This window comes from Platichthys flesus, chromosome 1 (assembly GCF_949316205.1).
Source record: "Platichthys flesus chromosome 1, fPlaFle2.1, whole genome shotgun sequence".
NCBI lineage: Eukaryota > Metazoa > Chordata > Actinopteri > Pleuronectiformes > Pleuronectidae > Platichthys > Platichthys flesus.
In genome coordinates, this window is record NC_084945.1 from 1,222,802 (window position 1) to 1,243,511 (window position 20,710).

The window sequence follows — 20,710 nt, forward strand, 5'->3', positions numbered from 1 at the left end:
GTTGCAGCTCCGGCTCCTCTTCATCTCTGTTGTCACCTTCGCCTCCTCATCTTCACCGTGTATCTAAGAGCAAACGCACATCACAGCAAAGTCTGCCGAGAGTGTTCGGCCTTGAAGGACGAGATGTATCCTCTGCTGTGTGATGTTTTCCTCTGGAGGAATCGAACAGATGCTCACAGTCGTTTCTAGAGGTTTCTTCTCTCTCACTCTGACACTGACCTGGAGTGTGTCAGAGTGAGAGAGGTGAAACCAGACGTGGGTTTTCACGACTTCAGGAGTTTCACAGTTTCACCAAATCTACAACCACACACAAACAAAAGGAGCTCATACCTGCACCAGGCCTAACGTCTTCTCTCTCTACGTCAAACCACTGTTTTCCTTTGTTTATCCAGACGGTGATTTGTGCTGCCACAGTTTCATAATGAGCCTAAAACATTTTGACACTTCTCATAATCTCTCATTAAGAGTCGTTTACGTTTCCACATCGTTCTCACTTCTCTTTCACTCTTTAGTCTGTGAACCTGTTTCCCTGTTGCACGTGAGAACGAGCTTCAGGTACCTCCACAGATCGATGGTTCCTCTCCTGATTTACATTTTCATGGAAGCTTCATGGAAATCGGTCCAGGAGCTTCAGTGTGATCCTGCTCACTGACAGACAAGATGAAAACATGACCTCCTCATTGACGGAGGTGAAACAGAGCAGCAGGAGGCCCGTGGATTTGAAGCAAGACGACAATCGAGTGAACCTGAGACGAGAGACGTTGTGGAGACATGAAGAAGAAAATGATGACAGGTTAAGAGAGACGTTTCTTCATCTCTCTTCTTCTTCTGTTTGCAGCCACAGAGATTTGAAGCCCGAGAACTTGTTGCTAGACGAGAAGAACAACATCAGGATAGCGGACTTCGGCATGGCGTCTCTGCAGGTCGGGGAGAGTCTGCTGGAGACCAGCTGTGGGTGAGTTCAGTCCTAAAGACCAGCAGGTCTGTGAGTCCTGATGCTTGAGTCCATCCTGTGTCCTTCACCTTCGTTTCAATGGTTTCTCTTGTTGGAGCTTCACGTCAGATGGAATCTGCTCTGATGAGGTTCAACTGGTTCTAAAAGTCCTTCACTCAGAAACAGCAGATTTCTACTTGTTACTGGGATTTGATTTTCTTTATCTTGATGGTTAGAGAGAAGTTACTGAGTCAAGGAGCAAATGTTGAACGACAACAACAAAATAAAGTAAAAGTACCTGTAAGAGAAAATGGAGTGTTGAGATATAGAGCCACATTAACATTAACTGAAGGTTATGTCCATGTTTGATCTCTGTTTGGTCTCCACCTCGTCCTGAGGGAAACATCGCTCAGGTCATCATCCACAAATATTTTATTTTGATAAATCATTTCTGCCGCAATCACACCGAGCCTCCACTGCTGGTCTGCATTTAGTTTGAAAAGTCCAGGAGGGTGTTTTAGTCTGAACGAACGAAACTTTTGGAAACGAGGACGCAGACGCCCACGTTCTCTTCCTGATTGGTTCTCATCAGTCACATGACTTAACTACCAGCGAAGTTGAGCTAACTCTTCCTGTAAGTAACTAAATCGTAAGAAAAGAAATCGTACTTTCCACCAGTGCTTTTTAAACGAAGCTAACAAGGATCAGTAAAAAGTTAAACGCTGCAGAGATGAGGATAATTCGCTTCCTCCCTTTTCACAGAACCTGCAGTTATCTGATTTATTGTTCATTTGAAAATATAAATAAATAAGAATATTGCTGAGTGCAGTGTTGAGCCGAATCACCCGAGTGCAGCTTCACTGAGTTGTGTGTGTCTGTGACTGAGGCGGTTGTGTAAAGATGCTGCGTCTCTGGAATCTTTCATTTTAAAAAGTTCCCAGTTGCTTCTTGTTTCCTGCAGCTTTAGAAAACACTGGCTGGTCCAGAGTCAGTCCGCTCGCTGCAGCTCCACCGCGGGCGACCAGCGGTTCATGGACTCAGTCATGTGGAACGAGTGAAGCCTGATTCCTCCGGCTCAGAGAGGATTCACACAAACAACCACAGAGACAGAAAGAGAGTTTCTGGGCAAAATGCTGTGACGGCAGTTCCTCATTAAAACAATCCAGACTCCGCTAACACTCGAAGTCACGTGTCAGAGAAACGCTCTGCTCACGCTCTGGTTAGCTCCCAGTCAGGGTCACTGGGAATCTCATGGTGATTCCTCAAGTCCTACAGTGAGACACAGTGAGACACAGAGAGACACAGTGAGACACAGTGAGACACATAGAGACAGAGTGAGACACAGAGAGACACATTGAGACGCAGAGAGACACAGTGAGACACATAGAGACAGAGTGAGACACAGAGAGACACATTGAGACACAGAGAGAGACAGTGAGACGCAGAGAGACACATAGAGACACAGAGAGAGACAGTGAGACACAGTGAGACACAGAGAGAGACAGTGAGACACAGTGAGACACAGAGAGAGACAGTGAGACACAGTGAGACACAGAGAGACACATAGAGACAGAGTGAGACACAGAGAGACACAGTGAGACACAGAGAGACACAGTGAGACACATAGAGACAGAGTGAGACACAGAGAGACACATTGAGACGCAGAGAGACACAGAGAGACATAGAGAGACACAGTGAGACACAGTGAGACAGAGAGACATAGAGAGACATAGTGAGAGACACATAGAGACACAGTGAGACACAGAGAGACATAGTGAGAGACAGTGAGACACAGGGAGACATAGAGAGACATAGTGAGAGACATAGTGAGACATAGAGAGACACGGTGAGATAGAGTGAGACACAGAGAGAGACAGAGAGAGACAGACAGACACAGACAGACGCAGTGAGACACAGAAAATACAAGTTAAGTGATAACAAATTTGTTGCAGTTCCAGCCTCTCACCAGTAGGGGTAATGAGGGGTCCTGGTCAAAGATCTTATTCAGCTCTAGTTTAACGATTGAAGCTGAAGGTCAAAGCAGAGGACGTGATAGTCAGTGTCCACATTGTCCACATTGTCTCCCAGTCCCCAGAGGCAGAACGTCTTCTGTCCGTCCAGGTCCGTTTGTCCTCCACACGTCAGAGACACTTTTTGTGGAGAACTGGAAGTGTCTCTCACCAGTAAGAAGTCAAATGGTTTCTGCTCTTCCTGTGACGTTAATGGAATTGATTAGAGACGAGAAGAGTAATGAGTTTGTTGTTAATGTGTTTGGACACGAGAGTGTGTGAACGTTCCATCGACTGCTTTCACAAACATTAACATAATTAAGTGTGATGGTGTCAGTGATGGAGTGTGTGTTCACTCCAGTGTGATCACCATGTGTGTGTGTGTGATGATCTCATTATGGATCTACTAAGTTTGTTAACTTTGTGGGTCCAGTCGTGACATGTCACTGGTTCCAGTTTGACGTTCGTCCTCTTTGCTCCGTCTCTAGTTTGTTTGACTCAAACAGAACACTTGATTGGCTCCTCGTTGGGGGCGGAGCTTCAACTTGAGTGTTCCTCTGCTCTTCTTCATGTGAAGGAGAACGTTCACCATGTTCCTTTAGCTTCAGCCTCTGTTCACCTGCTCCTTTGAGGACAGATTGAACCGTGACTCTGTTTTTCTGTGGCCGTGAATCTCAGAGAATCATCATTGTGTGTGTGTGTGTTTGTGTGTAGTGTTGTGAGTCTTTCTGGCATCATAACGGCCTCTTTGCCTCTTTTACAGATCTCCACATTACGCCTGCCCAGAGGTGATCAGGGTAAGTGCTCTCTCGCTCTCTTTATCTCTCTCTCTCTCTCTCTCTCTCTCTCTCTCTCTCTTTTTATCTCTCTCTCTCTCTCCGTCTCTCTCCCTCTCTTTCATACAGTTACAGCAGCTCTGATCAGAATCTCTTACATCACTTCTTTCATTGTGCTCCTCCTCCTCCTCATCCTCCTCCTGCTCCTCCTCCTCCTCCTCCTCCTCCTCCTCCTCTTCCTCCTCCTCCTCCTCCTCCTCCTCCTCCTCCTGCTCCTCCTCCTCCTCCTCCTCCTCCTGCCCTTGGTTAAAACACATTCACGTGTTTTTCCCTCGTGTCAGTTTTGATCCTTGTTGTCGTCTTCATCTCAAACTAAATACTGATTCTTTTCATCTGTTAACTTTATGATGCTCAGCTTCAGTCACATGTTCTCAGGATGTGGAACCAACTAGAACGTCACTCAGTCCAGCTCAGTTTAATCACACTCAAATATCAGTCAGTTAAATCATTAAGATCATTAAGATTATTCTTTGTGAATTTAATACAAATGTTTAGAAAACGAGTTATCTCACAGTAAATCCAGCTGACAGGAAGTCCCTGTGGTCCAGATCTAAACCTCCACACGAGGCAGTTCTTCCTCAGCCACTTCCTCCATAAATAACTCCCCCCCCCCCCCCCCCCCCCCCCCCTGCAGACAGCATCAGAAATGGCTGAAGTCATCATGTAGGATTTTTCCATTAAGACTTGAGGCTCCGAGCAGTTTGACTTTAGCTTTTCTACTCTGACGTCTCGTGTGTGTCCACCAGGGGGAGAAGTACGACGGGAGGAGAGCGGACGCCTGGAGCTGTGGAGTCATCCTGTTTGCTCTTCTAGTGGTGAGTGAACACCAAGTGACCTTGTTCCCTAAAGTGGAGGAAACAGATTGTGATTCCTGCTCAGGAAGCTCGGATCTCATCTCTGAAGTCACAGACTCTCTGTTTGGACTCTCACTGTCTCTGATGCAGTGTTTCTGTGGTGGAGAAAGTTCAGTGAAATGTTGAACCACCATCATGTCCAGGTCAGCAGCCAATCAGAGCTCGCTGGTGAATGTCACAGTGAAGGTCACGACCTCTGGACTATTTGGAGACTCGTGTGTTTCTGACACGTTAACTTCAGGGAGTTAAATTAAACACGAGATTCTGGAAACATGTCGTGTGTTGATGAAAAATTAAAACCACATTATAAATTAAATCAGAGCTGAAATAAATCGCTCCTGCCGCCTGCAACTAATTTTATAATTCTTGTAATTTGCCAAATGAAAAAATAAATCATATGATGTGGTGCCGCCGGTCGTCCATCGTCTCCGTCCTCACGCCACCGAGCTCAGGACGTCTCCATCGTCTCAGTCTCTGATGAGACGTGTCTCTCACGCGTCCGTCCCCTGACACCTGACAGGTCGTCCACAGCTTGAAGCCTGTGTCATGTTTTCAAATGTCACAGGTTTGATTTCTGCCCTGTGAGCCCGGCGGCTTCACATCTCTCCTCAACCGCCACAGATCTGAGTTCAGATACACTCTGACCCCCCCCCCCCCCCCCCCCCCCCCGACCTTCTCTCTCGTTCCTCCGTCAGGCGAGGAAGGAGGTTCGAATCCCACTCTATCCCATCTGCATGCCTAAGTGTCCTTGGCAAGATACTGAACCCCTAGATGGCCCCTCATAAAATGATGAGTGTTCTAAAAATGTAAGTCGCTTTGGATAAAAGCGTCAGCTAAATGACATGTAATGTAATGTAATGTAAAGGCGAGAATTTCCTTCTTGTAAACATTTGGCTCCATTTGAAGGTCGTTGGCCACATGTTCAGAAATGTGCTGTTTGAAAATGTGACTTTAAACAGCACATTGTCTCCCCCCCCCCCCTTGAGGAATATCAAGTTGGTTCATGATTGGATTCAGAGAGATGTGTTGATCAGGTGACCAGATCTTCAGGTGGCTCCTCAACGTGCTCCTGTCCTTCTACGTCTCTGAGTATCACCTTCAGGTTTTGGCTTCAGGCTTCTATCCACATGTTCACCAGTTATTTAGAACAACCAGGTCAATGCATTGAGAATCAAAGAGATATTAATGAAACCTTATGTTTATTTCTGGTGGATGTTTACTGGTGAACCTTGTGAAACCATTGCACCAGTAGAGCAGGGTTTGGTTGACATGTCCTCTCTCCCGCCGGCCGTCCAGGGCGCTCTCCCGTTCGATGACGACAACCTGAGGAATCTGCTGGAGAAGGTGAAGCTGGGAGTTTTCCACATGCCTCACTTCATCCCTCCAGACTGTCAGAACCTTCTGCGTGGCATGATCGAAGTGGACGCCGGCAAGAGGCTCACGGTAAGTTCACACCCAAAAGGAGCAGGCGAGGGTCGGGGTCTTCCCTCAGGAGACCTCGACTCACTTTGCATTTCCACCGTCTGCTGCTGTTGCTTCAGGGGCTGAGGATAAATTTAGCTGAGTGACTTCATGACGCCTCCTGAAGTCACTGTGCCCGGAATAAAACCGTCTCATCTCAGACCTGGGATCTGTTCTGGTCTCGGAATAGAAACATTACAGAAACAATAATGTGATTTCACTGATGTTGTGTCTGCAGCTTTTTGAACTTGAAGTTATTTTTGGAAACATCCTGCTGCAGATAAGACTTGGAACTGATTCATTATTCATATCTGAAAATGAACTGAGGTGAAGCTGAGGACAGTGGACGTGATAATCAACTTCCTGTTTCATGCAGGAAAAGAATAGAAACCATCTTGTTTAACGTTTGGAGTCGTTAATTATAATTTCCTCTGATTTCTTTCCAGTTGGATCAGATCCAGAAGCACACGTGGTACCTGTGAGTATATCATTATATATATGTGTGTGTGTGTGTCTGTCCGTTAGTCATCAGAGTGAGAGCTCTGTCACAAATCTGAGAGTGACAATCAAACATCAGGACAGATGCTCCTAATGGACACAGATCTACTGTCTCTGGGTTAAGAGCAGAAATCTGTTAGTGACTTCAAAATTCAACCCAAACAGATTCTCTTCCTCTTCATTACAATCTGGTTTATTACACTGCTGTGGATTTCTATCATTCCTGTCAGTGATAATATCATTTTACTCACCAAAATAAAAACTGAGATCCGGACGTAGGGACCGAATCAGTTCATCTAATAATACCTTTATTTATATTCTGTTTTTAAAAATGCTCAAAGACGATCATCATCATTAAAAGACAGAGAAAGTTTGAACCACGTGTTTTAGAATTACTTTAACAGTCCAGAAAGGTTTTTGTCCGATTAATACTTGACCTGTCGGACCTGAGTTATTAACATGTTATTATCATGTTAATAACATGTTGAGCTGAGAGTCTCCATCTCCATCTCCATCAGCCTCAGTGAGTCGCATGTGTTGTGTTGCAGCGCTGGAAAGAATGAGCCGGAGCCCGAGCAGCCCGTCCCCAGGAAGGTGGCCATCAGGACGCTGGCTGCGGCCGAGGAGATCGACCCGGACGTCCTGGAGAGCATGCACTCGCTGGGCTGCTTCAGGGACAAGGACAAACTGGCCAAAGACCTGCTGTCTGAGGAGTGAGTGAGGAAGAGGAGCAGAGGGAGGAAGGCTGGAGGGTAGAAGGGTGATAAAACCAGCAGAGGAAGCAGATTACAGCGAGAGGGATGGAGGAGGAAGGAGATGATGGGGGGGGGGGGGGGCTGAGAAATCTATGAGTCGGCTCAGAGATTTGTCACTTTGATGAATTCTCTCATTTAAAACGTCGGGTGATGATGGAGCATCGTCCCGCTCTCAACCAACGTCTGTCCTCTCTCCTCAGGGACAACCAGGAGAAGATGATCTACTTCCTGCTCCTGGACCGTAAGGAGCGGTATCCCAGCCAGGAGGACCAGAACCTGCCTCCGAGGAGCGAGACCGGTAGGTCCAGTCCAGATGAACTCAGGGAGACACACTCAGCTAGTCTGGTTCTGGATTTTACACAAATCCAAACTTCACTTGCATTTTAAGACAAAAGCAAAGTTTCGTCCAAATGAATTTTAAATGTACATTTCCAGGTATTCAGCTAAAATTACTACCTCCACATTATTGTTGGCTGTCATTAATCAAAGGTTCAGACTGAGCCGATCTGTTTAAAGCCAACGAGCTCACACAGTGTTTGACTTCAACTCGTGTTTGTTCTGTAAAAAAACAAGATTCATTTTCTTAAATCTCTAATTTTGTGGATGTTTCTCTCCTGACCGGTTTCCCCCGCTGATCCCTCGTGTGACCTTTGACCCCTGGCTCACCCCGACACCTCGCTCAGCTGACCCACCCAGGAAGCGCGTGGACTCACCGATGCTGAGCCGTCACGGCAAGCGGAGACCGGAGAGGAAGTCCATGGAGGTGCTGAGCGTCACGGAGGGGGGGTCTCCTCTCCCGGTACGACGAGCCCTGGACATGGCGGCGCACGGGCAGAGGTAAGAGACGGGAACCTGCACGTGTGTTCACCAGCATGGACGACACACAACTGACACACACAGCTCGGTCGGGGGGGGCGCTGTGTCCCGGATCAGAGGCGGCGTCCTCCGCCGGCTGCATGAGAACAACGATCACATGACACCGAGTGGATCTTTACCAGCGGATCCCAGACGTCAACATGTCGGGAGAATTTATTTTTGAATGTTAATACTCCACCGAGCAGTTAGCGGGACACGTGTCTAAACCGTCAATCAACCGAAGATCGTTTCTGTCCGTAGCCTCGTTGCTCTGCGACGCCTGTAGAGGCGGGACAAGCTGGTGATGCAACAGGAAGTAGACGGGTTCTCCACAGGATGCAGCCGCTGAACTGAGACACAGCTCGTGTGTGTTGTTCAAAGTGTATGTGATGATCATTGTCGTGAGTTGTGATGTATTTAACCTCAGCTGAGCTCACAGAGGGAGGAGGAACAGCCCCCCCCCCCCTCACGGAGCTGCAGTTAAATACCTGACGCATCATTGTCGCCTGTCGGCTCCGGATGTTCAGTGTAAACATCACATGAGAGCAGAAACATTAACTTCACTCTCTCCACACGTCCTTTGCTCTGGTGGAAAATCAGCTGGTGCAATGCATGAACGGGATTTTGAGCTTTGTGCGTTGTGTGTGTAAAGTGTGTGCATGTAGCATGCGGTCAGGACACACACAGCATCCCGGGGTGAAAGGCTCGAAACCTGACGGAGGTTTGAACAGAGAGGAAGTCTGTAAACAATCTGTGAAACACAAATAATGATTCTTCTCCTTTGGGCATTTTCACTGAAGTTCAAGGAAAAAGATGTTTGTTTGAATCAGGGAAGTTTTTTACAGTCCAGGCATAAAGATAACTTTTAAAAGATCATTTACAAAAGATTATTTATAAAAGATAATTTATAAAGTGTATTTACAGAATCTAAACTCCTGAAGATAAGATTTTTAGGACTGGGGTTAAAGTAGAGCAGCTCCTTTTCAAAGGAATAACAGATCAAAGGTTTAAGTCGTGAGTTAAAAGGTGACGTCACTTTAATGAGTCGACTCAAAGAGAGAAGCTGTGTCGAGGCTTTGGCCTGAATCCCTCGTTAACGTCTCAGTTAATTATAAAGAAAATACAGAACATGAGCTGCTGTTACATAATAAATACTCACGACAGAAGATCATTTTCTCACTGTATATAAAGATGGATGACTCATCTCCACGTCCTCGAAGCAGCAGTGATCCTGGAGTGAGTGGCAGCTGTCAATCATGACGTCTCAACTCGTTTTCATATCATCTGATAACGAATTAAAAACCAAACTGATCAGAAACATGAACATTTGAACATAAATGACAGAAATCATCTTTCAAAAAAATGTATTTAACGTCCAGTTTGGTTCGTGTCCCATCTGCTGACATGGAGGAGGTGAGTTTGAGCTCCACTGCAGCCAGGGGGCGCTCCAGGCGATTTGGCTTCAGCTTTGGGAGCTGTCACGTCGTCCATCTTTATTCACAGCGTCAGAGGCTTCAACAGAGAAGCTGCTCATTCCCTTTCAATGGGCTGATGTTGTGGTTCTGTTGTGTTGTTTTGCTTGTGTTACTTCAACCGTGAGTTTAGAGAAGCTCAGCCAATCGAAGACGCGTGAAGGTGAGGAGCGCTCACTCTGCAACTGCTTCTGGAGACTGACTTCTAGTTGTACTAAAAATGAGCGAGTGAGTCCTTTCTGCAGCAGAATGCATCCTGGGATACGTTGGGAGGACGGGGCCTCATGAAGGGCCGGACGTCTCTGATGCCTCAGTTCAGTTTGAATCCGCTCAGACACACGATGCAACTCAACGGCTCAGCTTCGATACAGAGCGACGGATCTTCTTCCTGCTTCCTTGGATCAGTTTGACTCGTTATCATTAGAAAAAAAAGAAAAAAAAGTTTGTGTGCACATTTTCCATCTTCAGCCTCTAGATGGTAGAACCTCTGAGCCTCGTGAGGATGGAACCTTCTCTCCACTCCACCTTCATGTTTGTCACAGTTCAGCTGCTGTTGTCTCGTCTCCGAGTGTTTTTGTCTTCGCTGATTAAACTGAACACGAGACGCGTGAAGACGTTTGTCTCTCGATCGTGTCCAACGTCCCGCTGACTGGAGCATGACCCACGAGCACCCCCCCCCCCCCCCCCCAGCTTCGTGGTCCTGTGCATGTTTCAGGATCTTTGTTGCTCTTTGTTTCGTGTTGATGGATTTTTTGTTTCGTGGTGAATTCGTTACAAGCTAAGGTTTGTGTTTGTTTTGACTGTTGCATGCTGGGTAGTAGGATTCCCCTGACGTGACTGCCTCTCTGTCTGTCTCCTCATTTTTCTGTCTGCCCCTTTTTAGCAAATCTGTTTTCAGTAAAAGCTTGGATATCACAAACGCTAACTGCAGCAAGGAGGAAAGGTATTGGTCGGCTCCCTCCGCCTTCATCCCTCACTTTGTTTACAGTCACGTCCATTTCCTCCCTCTCTTTCTTTCCATCCTTTACTTTGGTTTTCTGCACCAACTCTGACTCTCCATTCGTCTCTCACTTTTCAATGTCGCATGTTTTCTTACTTTCTGTTGGAATTTCACTCTTAACAAACTGAAATCTGTCCTTTACATTTTCACCTCTTCTAACGGAGATGAAACAAGTTTAAGAAAAAAAGAAGGAAGACTCTAAATTTCATCTTCAAACATGTCCACTCAGACAGTCACTGAGAAAAACTCCCAGCATGCACCAGGAAAGCACAAAACATGTTCTGAGGTGTAGACTCTAAATAAAGACACGTCTCCATTTCCTTTTTATATCATCAAATAACTTATTAAAACCAAACTGATCAAAAACATGAACTAACAAACATTTACTCAGCATCTACTTTGATCTTTTGTTTGGTCCATGTCCCATCTGCTAACATGGAGGAGGTTTCTGAGCTATTCTGCAGCCAGGGGGCGATCTATAGGTTTTGGTTTATCACTGTCGTTATTTACAGTCGTTGTTATCAGGTCCTGTCTAATAATTAAACACTAGAGACGTTTTTTACGTCTTTATTTCCTCAGACGACACAAAGCGTAACTCAACAAACCAGTGACACTAAAACACAAACTGTGTCAGCTGCAGATCGTGTTCTATCTTCTCTCTGTTCTATGATGTGGTGTAAAGGAGCGCTTGGTTTGATGCAGAGGACCTCCCTGCTCATGTTGTCGTGGAGGAATGAGATGGAGGTGTGAGTCCTTTCCGATCTTAGGTGTAATGTTAGCATCTTCAGAGTTGACCTTTGACACTGCACATCATGAGTGTCAGACGAACGTGACTCATGAGACGTCCAGGCTGCAAACAGCTGGTCTGTGGGGACAACTGACCTGTCTCCAGAGAGGGACAGCCTTCTCACATTCAGGATGTGAAGATGCAGGCGTCTGATTCCTGGGGGGAGATACCACAGTGTGATTGACAGCTAGTACCGTCCAATGGGTGCATGTGGATGGTGTAGGTGGGCGTGTCCTCTAGCTCTCGGTCAGGCTCCACCCCCTGCTCCTCCAAATATGGTCCCTTCTGGTTTAAACAAAACCAAAACGGCCGTTAGTAAAACTCTACCAACAGTTTCTTCTTCATGTGAATAAACTGAGTCTGTAGCTTGGAAGCTTCTGGTTTCCGTCCCTGGTTTGACCAATCACGATTGAGCAGGTTTGGTCTGTGTGGAGAGAAAGAGGCGGAACACATGACTCAGCTTTTTATTGATCTGCGTTCATGTGCAGATATTTGTTAATAGAGACAAAATATCATCTGCTCATAAAACACCAGGATGTTTCCTTCAGAGAATCCTGGTGTGTCCATCTCCCCTCCTCAGTGTTTGTGTGTGTCTGTGTGTGTGTGTGTTTTTGGACATAGTCTTGTTTTTCGACCGACCTGTCTCGGTCTGGATCTTCGTCCTGGACGCTGATTAACATAAATTGATGCAGGACAAAGAGGAGATGTAAAACAAACCTTCCTCTGCCACTGAACGGCCTTTATCTCCCTCGTCATCTGGGGGGGGGGGGGGGCTCTTCAACACACATTCACACTGATAAGCACAGAATTCATTTTGGGATTTCAAAGACGAGCCGGCCCCAGCTTCCTGATCGTGGACAGGAAGTGTCACAGTTAACGAGTTGTGTGTCAATCGGAGCGAGGTGTGCGACGCTCCTCTTCCTCATCATCAGTTCAGCGGAATGACATCATCACCAAGAGAAGAGAAGATACACTTCAGCAGATAGTCACCATCAGGTCGACAAGACTTTATGTAAAAGAATAAAATAGAATAAAATAAAAATTTATAAATTAATAAAATAACAATACTGAGAATATTTACACAATATCTGATGCTGTAAAAAGTTTATTGATCAGTACAGTTTATTTTATTTTATCTTATTTGGGAGGAGAACAGATGGAAAAGAAGAGAAGGTTCTCATGACAATAACGGTGTGTGTGTGTGTGTGTGTGTGTGTGTGTGTCGTCAAGCATGTTTAAGTATGATTTACTGTTTTCATTTTTCACTTACAACAACACCAAATTGTCTATGGTCAATTAAATCCTAAAGTCTACAAAGACGTCAGCAGGCATGTATGTGTGTGGCGTGTGTGTGTGTGTGTGTGTGTGTGTGTGTGTACGTGTGTGTGCGTGTGTGTGTGTGGATTGATGAAGAAAGAGGCGACATTTCGAAACAGACAAAGAGGAGCGAGATATGAAAGTTAATGACACGTAAATGAAAAATGGAAAAGCTCACGAGGAGAAGAAAAGAGAAACTGTGCTAATGAATTTAACACAATTTAACACAATCTTTTCATACGAGTGTGTTTTTCAAATGAGGATGTTTCAGCCGTCAAGTGACCAACACAAGTTTTGTAAAAGCAGTGGGATGAAGATGGAGTGTGAAATGACGTTCTCACTTTTCAGTTCAGATCAACCAGGTTTTTATGTGTGTGTACATGTTGTGAGTCCATGTGTTGTCGTGCAGAGCCGAGTGTGTGTCTTTATAAATCACTGTTCAGCCCGTGGATATTGATCTGTGTGTGTTTGTGTGTGTGTAGATCGCGGTCGATCAGCGGAGCGTCCTCCGGCCTGTCCACCAGTCCTCTCAGCAGTCCCCGGGTAAGTGTCCGTCCCACCCATGCACTGATGGGTTTCCCATAATGCACCTCTCTGGCTGTTATGTTTCCACGCTCACATCAGAAATCCTTCACCTCAGCTTCATCAGCAGCTCATACACACTCTTCATCAGCAGCCGTGTGACGGACAGAGAGTTAGTGACACACGTCATGAAAAGGTCATGATGTGTGAAACCGTGAGTTTGTCCGTCTCTCAGAACTTTAAATTAAAAACATAGAGTTAGAGAATAGATTTATTACATAAGTGTTGTTCTGTAAACAACAGGGTTTGAATAACAATCCAGTGGTTTTTTTGTTTAACGCCTGTTTAATGAAGTAAAGCTTCATTATTTCCTTCATGAAGATGTGAATGTTCACGAGAGAATCAGGAGGTGAAGCGTCAGCATCAAGGTCACACGGCTTCAGATGAAGTGAGACCGGATCCGTCGGAGGCCGAACTCCGAACCGGAGATGAGATCCGGTGATTTAATGTCCACACAGAGCAGGTTCCTGCTCAGCGGCAGGTTGGAGGAGGAAGTGATCCATCACCGCTGCTGCAGAGGCAGAAGGTCGATGCTGCAAATCAAGCTGCAGCCGCTGCAGCTGAACTCTGAGCTCCTCCGGCTGCACAAAGTTTCTCTCCCGGGTTTTACTCTCAGTGAATCTCTGCCTGTCTGAGTTTAAATCCTGTTTCATGATGAACTGTTGATGAAAAGTCTTCAGGCTTCATGCAAGAACATTCCCAAAATCAGATTCATCAAACTACACAAACTGGAAATCTTCTTTCATGCCCGTGAGGTTTGTGTTTGTGAAGTTTTGTGTCGCACAAACTCGAACGATAGACCTTCCTTTGCATCTTCGTGAAAATGGGTCAAAGATGGATCAGCTGTTTAGTCCACGTTCACAAAACAAAGTTCAGAGAAACGTTTAACAGGAGAAAAGGTGGAAACCTCAGCGAGCTCCACATGAGAGGAAGAACAGCACATCAACAACACAACGACATTTACAACATGAAAAAACACAGTGTAGACGTGGATCAGTGTTTCTATACAATAACACAAAACAATATTGTTTCCATAAATAGTTTAGAGGTATTTTTAAAGACGAGCTTGTTTGAGTTGTTCTCGTTTCGTGATCTCACAGAAAACAAGAACGTGTTTGACAAGTTTGTGAAACTCAAACTTTTCCTGATCACTGACGTCACATGAAAGACTGACGTCACATGAAAGAGGTCGCTACTCCACTACCCATTCATTCCACAGCACCGTGCACCAGCACCGTGCACCAGCATCGTGCACCAGCACCGTGCACCAGCACCGTGCATGCTCTCAGGCTGTCTTCCCAGGTGAAGGGTGAAGCTAATATGATTAGCTTTGTAGCTGGTTCACTCGCTGGTGAATAAGGGATGCACCGACGTGTCGCAAAGTGTGTGTCTGTGTGTGTGTGTGTGTGTGTGTGTGTGTGTGTGTGTGTGTGTGTCCTGATTGTTTTAAAGTAAACTAGATTGAACTCATACATAATTGAAATATATTTTATATATCTTACTTAAATTTGTAATAATCAGAATCTGATCAATTTATCCATTGAATGATAAAAATATGAAGAAAGATATTTTTACTATTTTAAGATTAATCTTTGTGTTTTGTTTTTAGTTCCTTGTAAAAAAGAGATTTTTAGACCCTAATATCAGCATCGGTATCTGTTAACAATAGAAAACATATTTTATTTATATTTTCAATTTGATGACATTGTACTTTTACTTCTTGTTTTCTAATTTTAATGTTGAACAGTTTAATAATCAGTGACTCAGTCTCGTGTCTCCGACGCGACGCGGTGCATCCCTGCTGTTGCTCCACTGCTGCCTCCTGATTGGCCGCTCACTGTGCTAATGGCATGTTCTGTTTTTCTTTCTTTCTTGCACTCTCACCACTTCCTGCCTGCTCCACCTCTCAACTCATCCAATCGCTCCTCTTTTGTTTTTCCTGCTCTGTTTTTTTTTTTTATGGGAATGACTCTTTATGGGCTGTGCTGTTCCTCTGGCTTTCTCATTGGCTGACGCTGCTGTCATGTCAAACGGGTGCATGACCAATCGCAGCCCAATCGTCGGTTTTTCATCCCGCCCCAGTCCCCGGACCTGTGTCAGTCCCCCAACTGTAGCCCCACCCACTCCCTTGAGGTCCGCCTCAACGGGGTGGGGCCTCGCACGCCCAACTCCTACCACCCGAAGATGGGCTCCCCCCTCATGCACCCCCGCACCCAGACGCTCCCGGCCAAACCCAAAGTGTCTGAGAAGCCCCTGCAGACCACCAGGTCCAACCCGCTCCCCCACTCCGCCCAGACCCCCCCCACCCCCAAATCTGAGCCCTCCACGCCCTGCCAGCCGCTGGCGCCCTGCATCACCAACAGCCCCCGGGTGAGACGCCACCCCCCCCTCACCGTGCCCCCAAAACTCTCCATCCCCCTCTCCCTCTCCCCCGTGCCTCCCATGTCTCCCCTCCGCCGCCACCACCTCCACCCTGACCACAACGGCAAATCTGTCCCCATCACGCAGGTGACACCTCACCCCTCCCCGAGAGGCAGCCCTCTCCCCACCCCCAGAGGCACCCCGGTGCACACGCCCAAGGACAGCCCGGCCGGCACGCCCAGCCCAACCCCCCCGCCCAGCCCCTCCATCGGCGGCATGCCGTGGAGGACGCGCCTCAACTCCATCAAGAACAGTTTCCTGGGCTCGCCGCGCTTCCACCGCAGGAAAATGCAAGGTAGTGGGGGGGATGGGGGGGGTATCACAGTAACACACACAGTCACACACACAGTGACACACACACTATAACACACACAGTAACACTTACACATAAATACAAATCATATCTGTTGTCGTCTCGGCTTCGCCTGAGAGTCATCCTCAGTTCCACTTCCTGTGACGTCACTTCCTGTGACATCACAGGAAGTGGACCGAGCCAACGGATGAAGTTTCTTTTGAATCTGTAACAAACTGTTGACGTCCACCATCTTCGGTGTGTAACTGTGTGACCTTTGACCTCTGCTCAGTGCCCACCCAGGAGGACATGTCCAGTCTGACCCCCGACTCGTCTCCAGAGTGAGTGACACGTCTGTTTATAGAAACATGGATTTTATGATTTCCACTCTTTATGTTGCCACACAATAATAATAACAATCACATATACTATAAGAGACAATATGAATGACTGTAGCTACTAGTATTTATAATATTCAAACCTTTTCTGAAAAAGTAAAGTTGTAATATTAGAACCCGTGGCCCTCGGTTCTGCTGCCGGACGCCTGGAGCAGCTCCTTCTGACCCGAGCTTCATCATCTCTCCTCTTCCTCCTTGCAGACTGGCGAAGAAGTCGTGGTTCGGTAACTTCATCAACCTGGAGAAAGAGGAGCAGATCTTCATCGTCATCAGAGACAAACCGCTCAACTCCATAAAGGCCGACATCGTCCACGCCTTCCTCTCCGTAAGCTCCTCCCCCGTGTTTCCCTCCGTGGTGACTTCACGTGTCCTCGTCTCTTCACTGATTCAGGATCTGTTTGTCTCCCTCAGATCCCGAGTCTCAGCCACAGCGTCATCTCTCAGACCAGTTTTCGGGCGGAGTACAAGTCCACGGCCGGGCCCACAGTTTTCCAGAAGCCTGTGAAGTTCCAGGTGGACATCACCTACACCGAGAACTCTGGCGCCACCAAGGAGATCGGAATCTACTCCGTCACCTTCACTCTGCTCTCAGGTTCGAACCGCCCCCCCGACCAGCACACGTCTGAACCCAGCTTCTGGTTCCACGGTTCATCTGATCTGTTAGTTCTGGTTTCACATTGTAATTCAGGGACTAAAGAGTTTAGTCTGACGTAGTCACCACCTACGTGGGCGGAGTCTACCGATACTTGACTCTGATTGGTTTGTAGATGGCGTCTGAAGTTGGCTCCTGACGTTGCTTTTTACCAATAAACCAGAAAAACAACTAACACAAACTGTACAGACAATAATTCACCATCTTAAAGTCAACACACAGGAAACAAGAAAATACATCAAGAAGAAGAGACAGATTGATGTCAATTGGGTTGATTGATTGATTGATTGATTGGTTGATTGATTGAATGATTGATTGATTGATGGATTGATGGATTGATGGATTGATTGATTGATTGATTGAATGATTAAATGCAACTTGCCAATAAACCAAACAGAGATGAAGAATCAAGTCAGTTGATTAAAGTGTTTTGAGAGTTGATTTAAAAACTGTTTATATCTTTATATTCAAATTGATTCTCACAGGAAATTCTTCTTCCTCAGCTGATCTACATTTTGCTGATGTTAGTAACTCGAGTATTCTTTTCAAAGCAGTACTTATACTTCTGACAGAGTTTTGTTACTGTGTTTCGAGTATTCTTGTATGAGCAGTACTTTTACTTGTTCCTGTGTTTTATTTTGAAGCTGTGTTGTTTCCTGTCCAGGTCCCAGTCGACGTTTTAAACGTGTGGTTGAGACCATCCAGGCTCAGCTGCTCAGCTCCAGCGACCAGCCGGGTGTCCAGCCGCAGATATCCGGTGAGTGAAACCCCCCACCCCCCACCCCTCCCTCGGCCACGCCCACATCCCCGACCCTCCACGCCCTCACAGCCTCCCTCCTCCCCCGGCATCCCTGCACTGCCTCACAGCAACGACCACGGCTCGGACCTGCTCTGCTTTTAGCCACGGCATCTCCACGTGCATGGCCCTGCCACATACCATGGCGTGCACACACACACACACACACATACACACACACACACACTCAGCTGTAGGGACGATCACTACTGCAAATCAGAATGTGGTTTATCGTGGGCAGAACACCCGACGCTGACTCAGCAGAAAACACACAGGCCGACAGTGCTGAGGGATGTTAACACAACTGTACACAACAGCTGTGTGTGGAGGAGCTGTTGCATTAGTGCGTTTGTGTGTTAGCGTCACATTCTGTCAGACGCCACGAGTCGGAATCAATCACAGACTCTGATGATTCTGAGACGCTGCAGCTTTAAAACATTAAGAAAAGAACGAGTCGTCTGCTGTGTGGTTGTTTACTTGATAATGCTTCCCCCTGGTGGTGAGCCACAGTAACTACACACACACCTGGTTACAGTGTGGATCACAAATACACCGTCATTTATTTTTATTTAAATCATTAAATTAAATCAAAAATATAAAAAAAAATGATGATTAATAAAATATGATGCAAGGTGTGTATCTGAATCTGTGTTCAGCCCTTTTAGGTTCATAAACATACATGTACATTCATATTTTTAAGAAAAATACATTTAAAAGGCGTAAATGTGAAAATAAATTGTATAAACAGCTCATTACAAAGTTTCAATGTAAAGTTGATTTTATTAGTTATTGTTTAATACATTTATGACTTTTGATAATTTAACTAAATTTATATTTGAATGTGAATTCGAATTAAAACATCAGATTTTAATTGAACCTTCAGCAGCCGTCAGTCGTCATAGAAACAGTTTTAACCAAATTTAAAGTTGATAACTTGTTAATAAATAATGTAAATATACATTAATATTCAGACAAATGGAGACGATGTTTAACTAATCACACGTCAGCAGCTTCATTCATGATTCAGTCGATATGAAGACGTCTCAACAGGAAACACTGACGACGCCTCAACGTCTCACCACCGAGTTATTTTAAAACTTTTAATGGGAAGAGATTTTAGAAAATATTAACAGACGGGATCCACCACCACATGTCGCTCTGTCTCTCTCTCTACTCCTCTACCTCTCTGTCTGTCGCTCTGTCTCTCTCCTCCTCTACCTCTCTGTCTGTCGCTCTGTCTCTCTACTCCTCTACCTCTCTGTCTGTCGCTCTGTCTCTCTCTCTACTCCTCTACCTCTCTGTCTGTCTCTCTCTCTCTACTCCTCTACCTCTCTGTCTGTCGCTCTGTCTCTCTACTCCTCTACCTCTCTGTCTGTCGCTCTGTCTCTCTCTCTACTCCTCTACCTCTCTGTCTGTCTCTCTCTCTCTCCTCCTCTACCTCTCTGTCTGTCGCTCTGTCTCTCTCCTCCCCTACCTCTCTGTCTGTCGCTCTGTCTGTCTCTCTCTCTCTCCTCCCCTACCTCTCTGTCTGTCGCTCTGTCTCTCTACTCCTCTACCTCTCTGTCTGTCGCTCTGTCTCTCTACTCCTCTACCTCTCTGTCTGTCGCTCTGTCTGTCTCTCTCTCTCTACTCCTCTACCTCTCTGTCTGTCGCTCTGTCTCTCTCCTCCCCTACCTCTCTGTCTGTCGCTCTGTCTCTCTACTCCTCTACCTCTCTGTCTGTCGCTCTGTCTCTCTCTCTACTCCTCTACCTCTCTGTCTGTCTCTCTCTCTCTACTCCTCTACCTCTCTGTCTGTCGCTCTGTCTCTCTCTCTACTCCTCTACCTCTCTGTCTGTCTCTCTCTCTCTCCTCCTCTACCTCTGTGTCTGTCGCTCTGTCTCTCTCCTCCCCTACCTCTCTGTCTGTCGCTCTGTCTGTCTCTCTCTCTCTCCTCCCCTACTTCTCTGTCTGTCGCTCTGTCTCTCTCTCTACTCCTCTACCTCTCTGTCTGTCGCTCTGTCTCTCTCTATCTACTCCTGTACCTCTCTGTCTGTCGCTCTGTCTCTCTCCTCCCCTACCTCTCAGTCTGTCGCTCTGTCTGTCTCTCTCTCTCTCCTCCCCTACCTCTCTGTCTGTCGCTCTGTCTCTCTCTCTACTCCTCTACCTCTCTGTCTGTCGCTCTGTCTCTCTCTATCTACTCCTGTACCTCTCTGTCTGTCGCTCTGTCTCTCTACTCCTCTACTTCTCTGTCTGTCGCTCTGTCTCTCTACTCCTCTACCTCTCTGTCTGTCGCTCTGTCTCTCTCTCTACTCCTCTACCTCTCTGTCTGTCTCTCTCTCTCTCCTCCTCTACCTCTCTGTCTGTCGCTCTGTCTCTCTCCTCCCCTACCTCTCTGTCTGTCGCTCTGTCTGTCTCTCTCTATCTACTCCTGTACCTCTCTGTCTGTCGCTCTGTCTCTCTCTCTCTACTCCTCTACCTCTCTGTCTGTTGCTCTTTCTCCCTCTCCTCCTATACCTCTCTGTCTGTCGCTCTGTCGCTCTCTACTCCTCTACCTCTCACTGTCGCTCTGTCTCTATCTCCTTCTCTACCTCTCTGTCTGTCGCTTTGTCTCTCTCTCTCTACTCCTCTATCTCTCTGTCTGTCGCTCTGTCTCTCTCTCTCCTCCTCTCCCTCTCTGTCTGTGGCTCTGTCTCTCTCCTCCCCTACCTCTCTGTCTGTCGCTCTGTCTGTCTCTCTCTCTCTCCTCCCCTACCTCTCTGTCTGTCGCTCTGTCTCTCTCTCTACTCCTCTACCTCTCTGTCTGTCGCTCTG

The 20,710-nt window shown here is 46.6% G+C and overlaps 1 protein-coding gene across 3 annotated transcripts in view; it reads left to right on the forward strand.

The window, feature by feature from the left end:
• The window catches only part of LOC133956654 (serine/threonine-protein kinase BRSK2-like), a 67,385-nt gene that overhangs the window by 40,320 nt on the left and 6,355 nt on the right, over nt 1-20,710 (forward strand). For 2 of the 3 annotated variants that reach the window (XM_062391910.1, XM_062391893.1), the window contains exons 5-19: nt 839-955; nt 3,707-3,740; nt 4,526-4,594; nt 5,930-6,076; nt 6,541-6,572; nt 7,141-7,305; nt 7,548-7,645; nt 8,031-8,184; nt 10,558-10,617; nt 13,261-13,321; nt 15,413-16,076; nt 16,366-16,414; nt 16,673-16,796; nt 16,883-17,063; nt 17,788-17,880. In XM_062391910.1, the coding sequence (XP_062247894.1) occupies nt 839-955; nt 3,707-3,740; nt 4,526-4,594; nt 5,930-6,076; nt 6,541-6,572; nt 7,141-7,305; nt 7,548-7,645; nt 8,031-8,184; nt 10,558-10,617; nt 13,261-13,321; nt 15,413-16,076; nt 16,366-16,414; nt 16,673-16,796; nt 16,883-17,063; nt 17,788-17,880 (2,048 nt within the window). The remainder of the gene's footprint in view (nt 1-838; nt 956-3,706; nt 3,741-4,525; nt 4,595-5,929; nt 6,077-6,540; nt 6,573-7,140; nt 7,306-7,547; nt 7,646-8,030; nt 8,185-10,557; nt 10,618-13,260; nt 13,322-15,412; nt 16,077-16,365; nt 16,415-16,672; nt 16,797-16,882; nt 17,064-17,787; nt 17,881-20,710) is intronic. The other variant, XM_062391902.1, reaches the window with a different exon arrangement.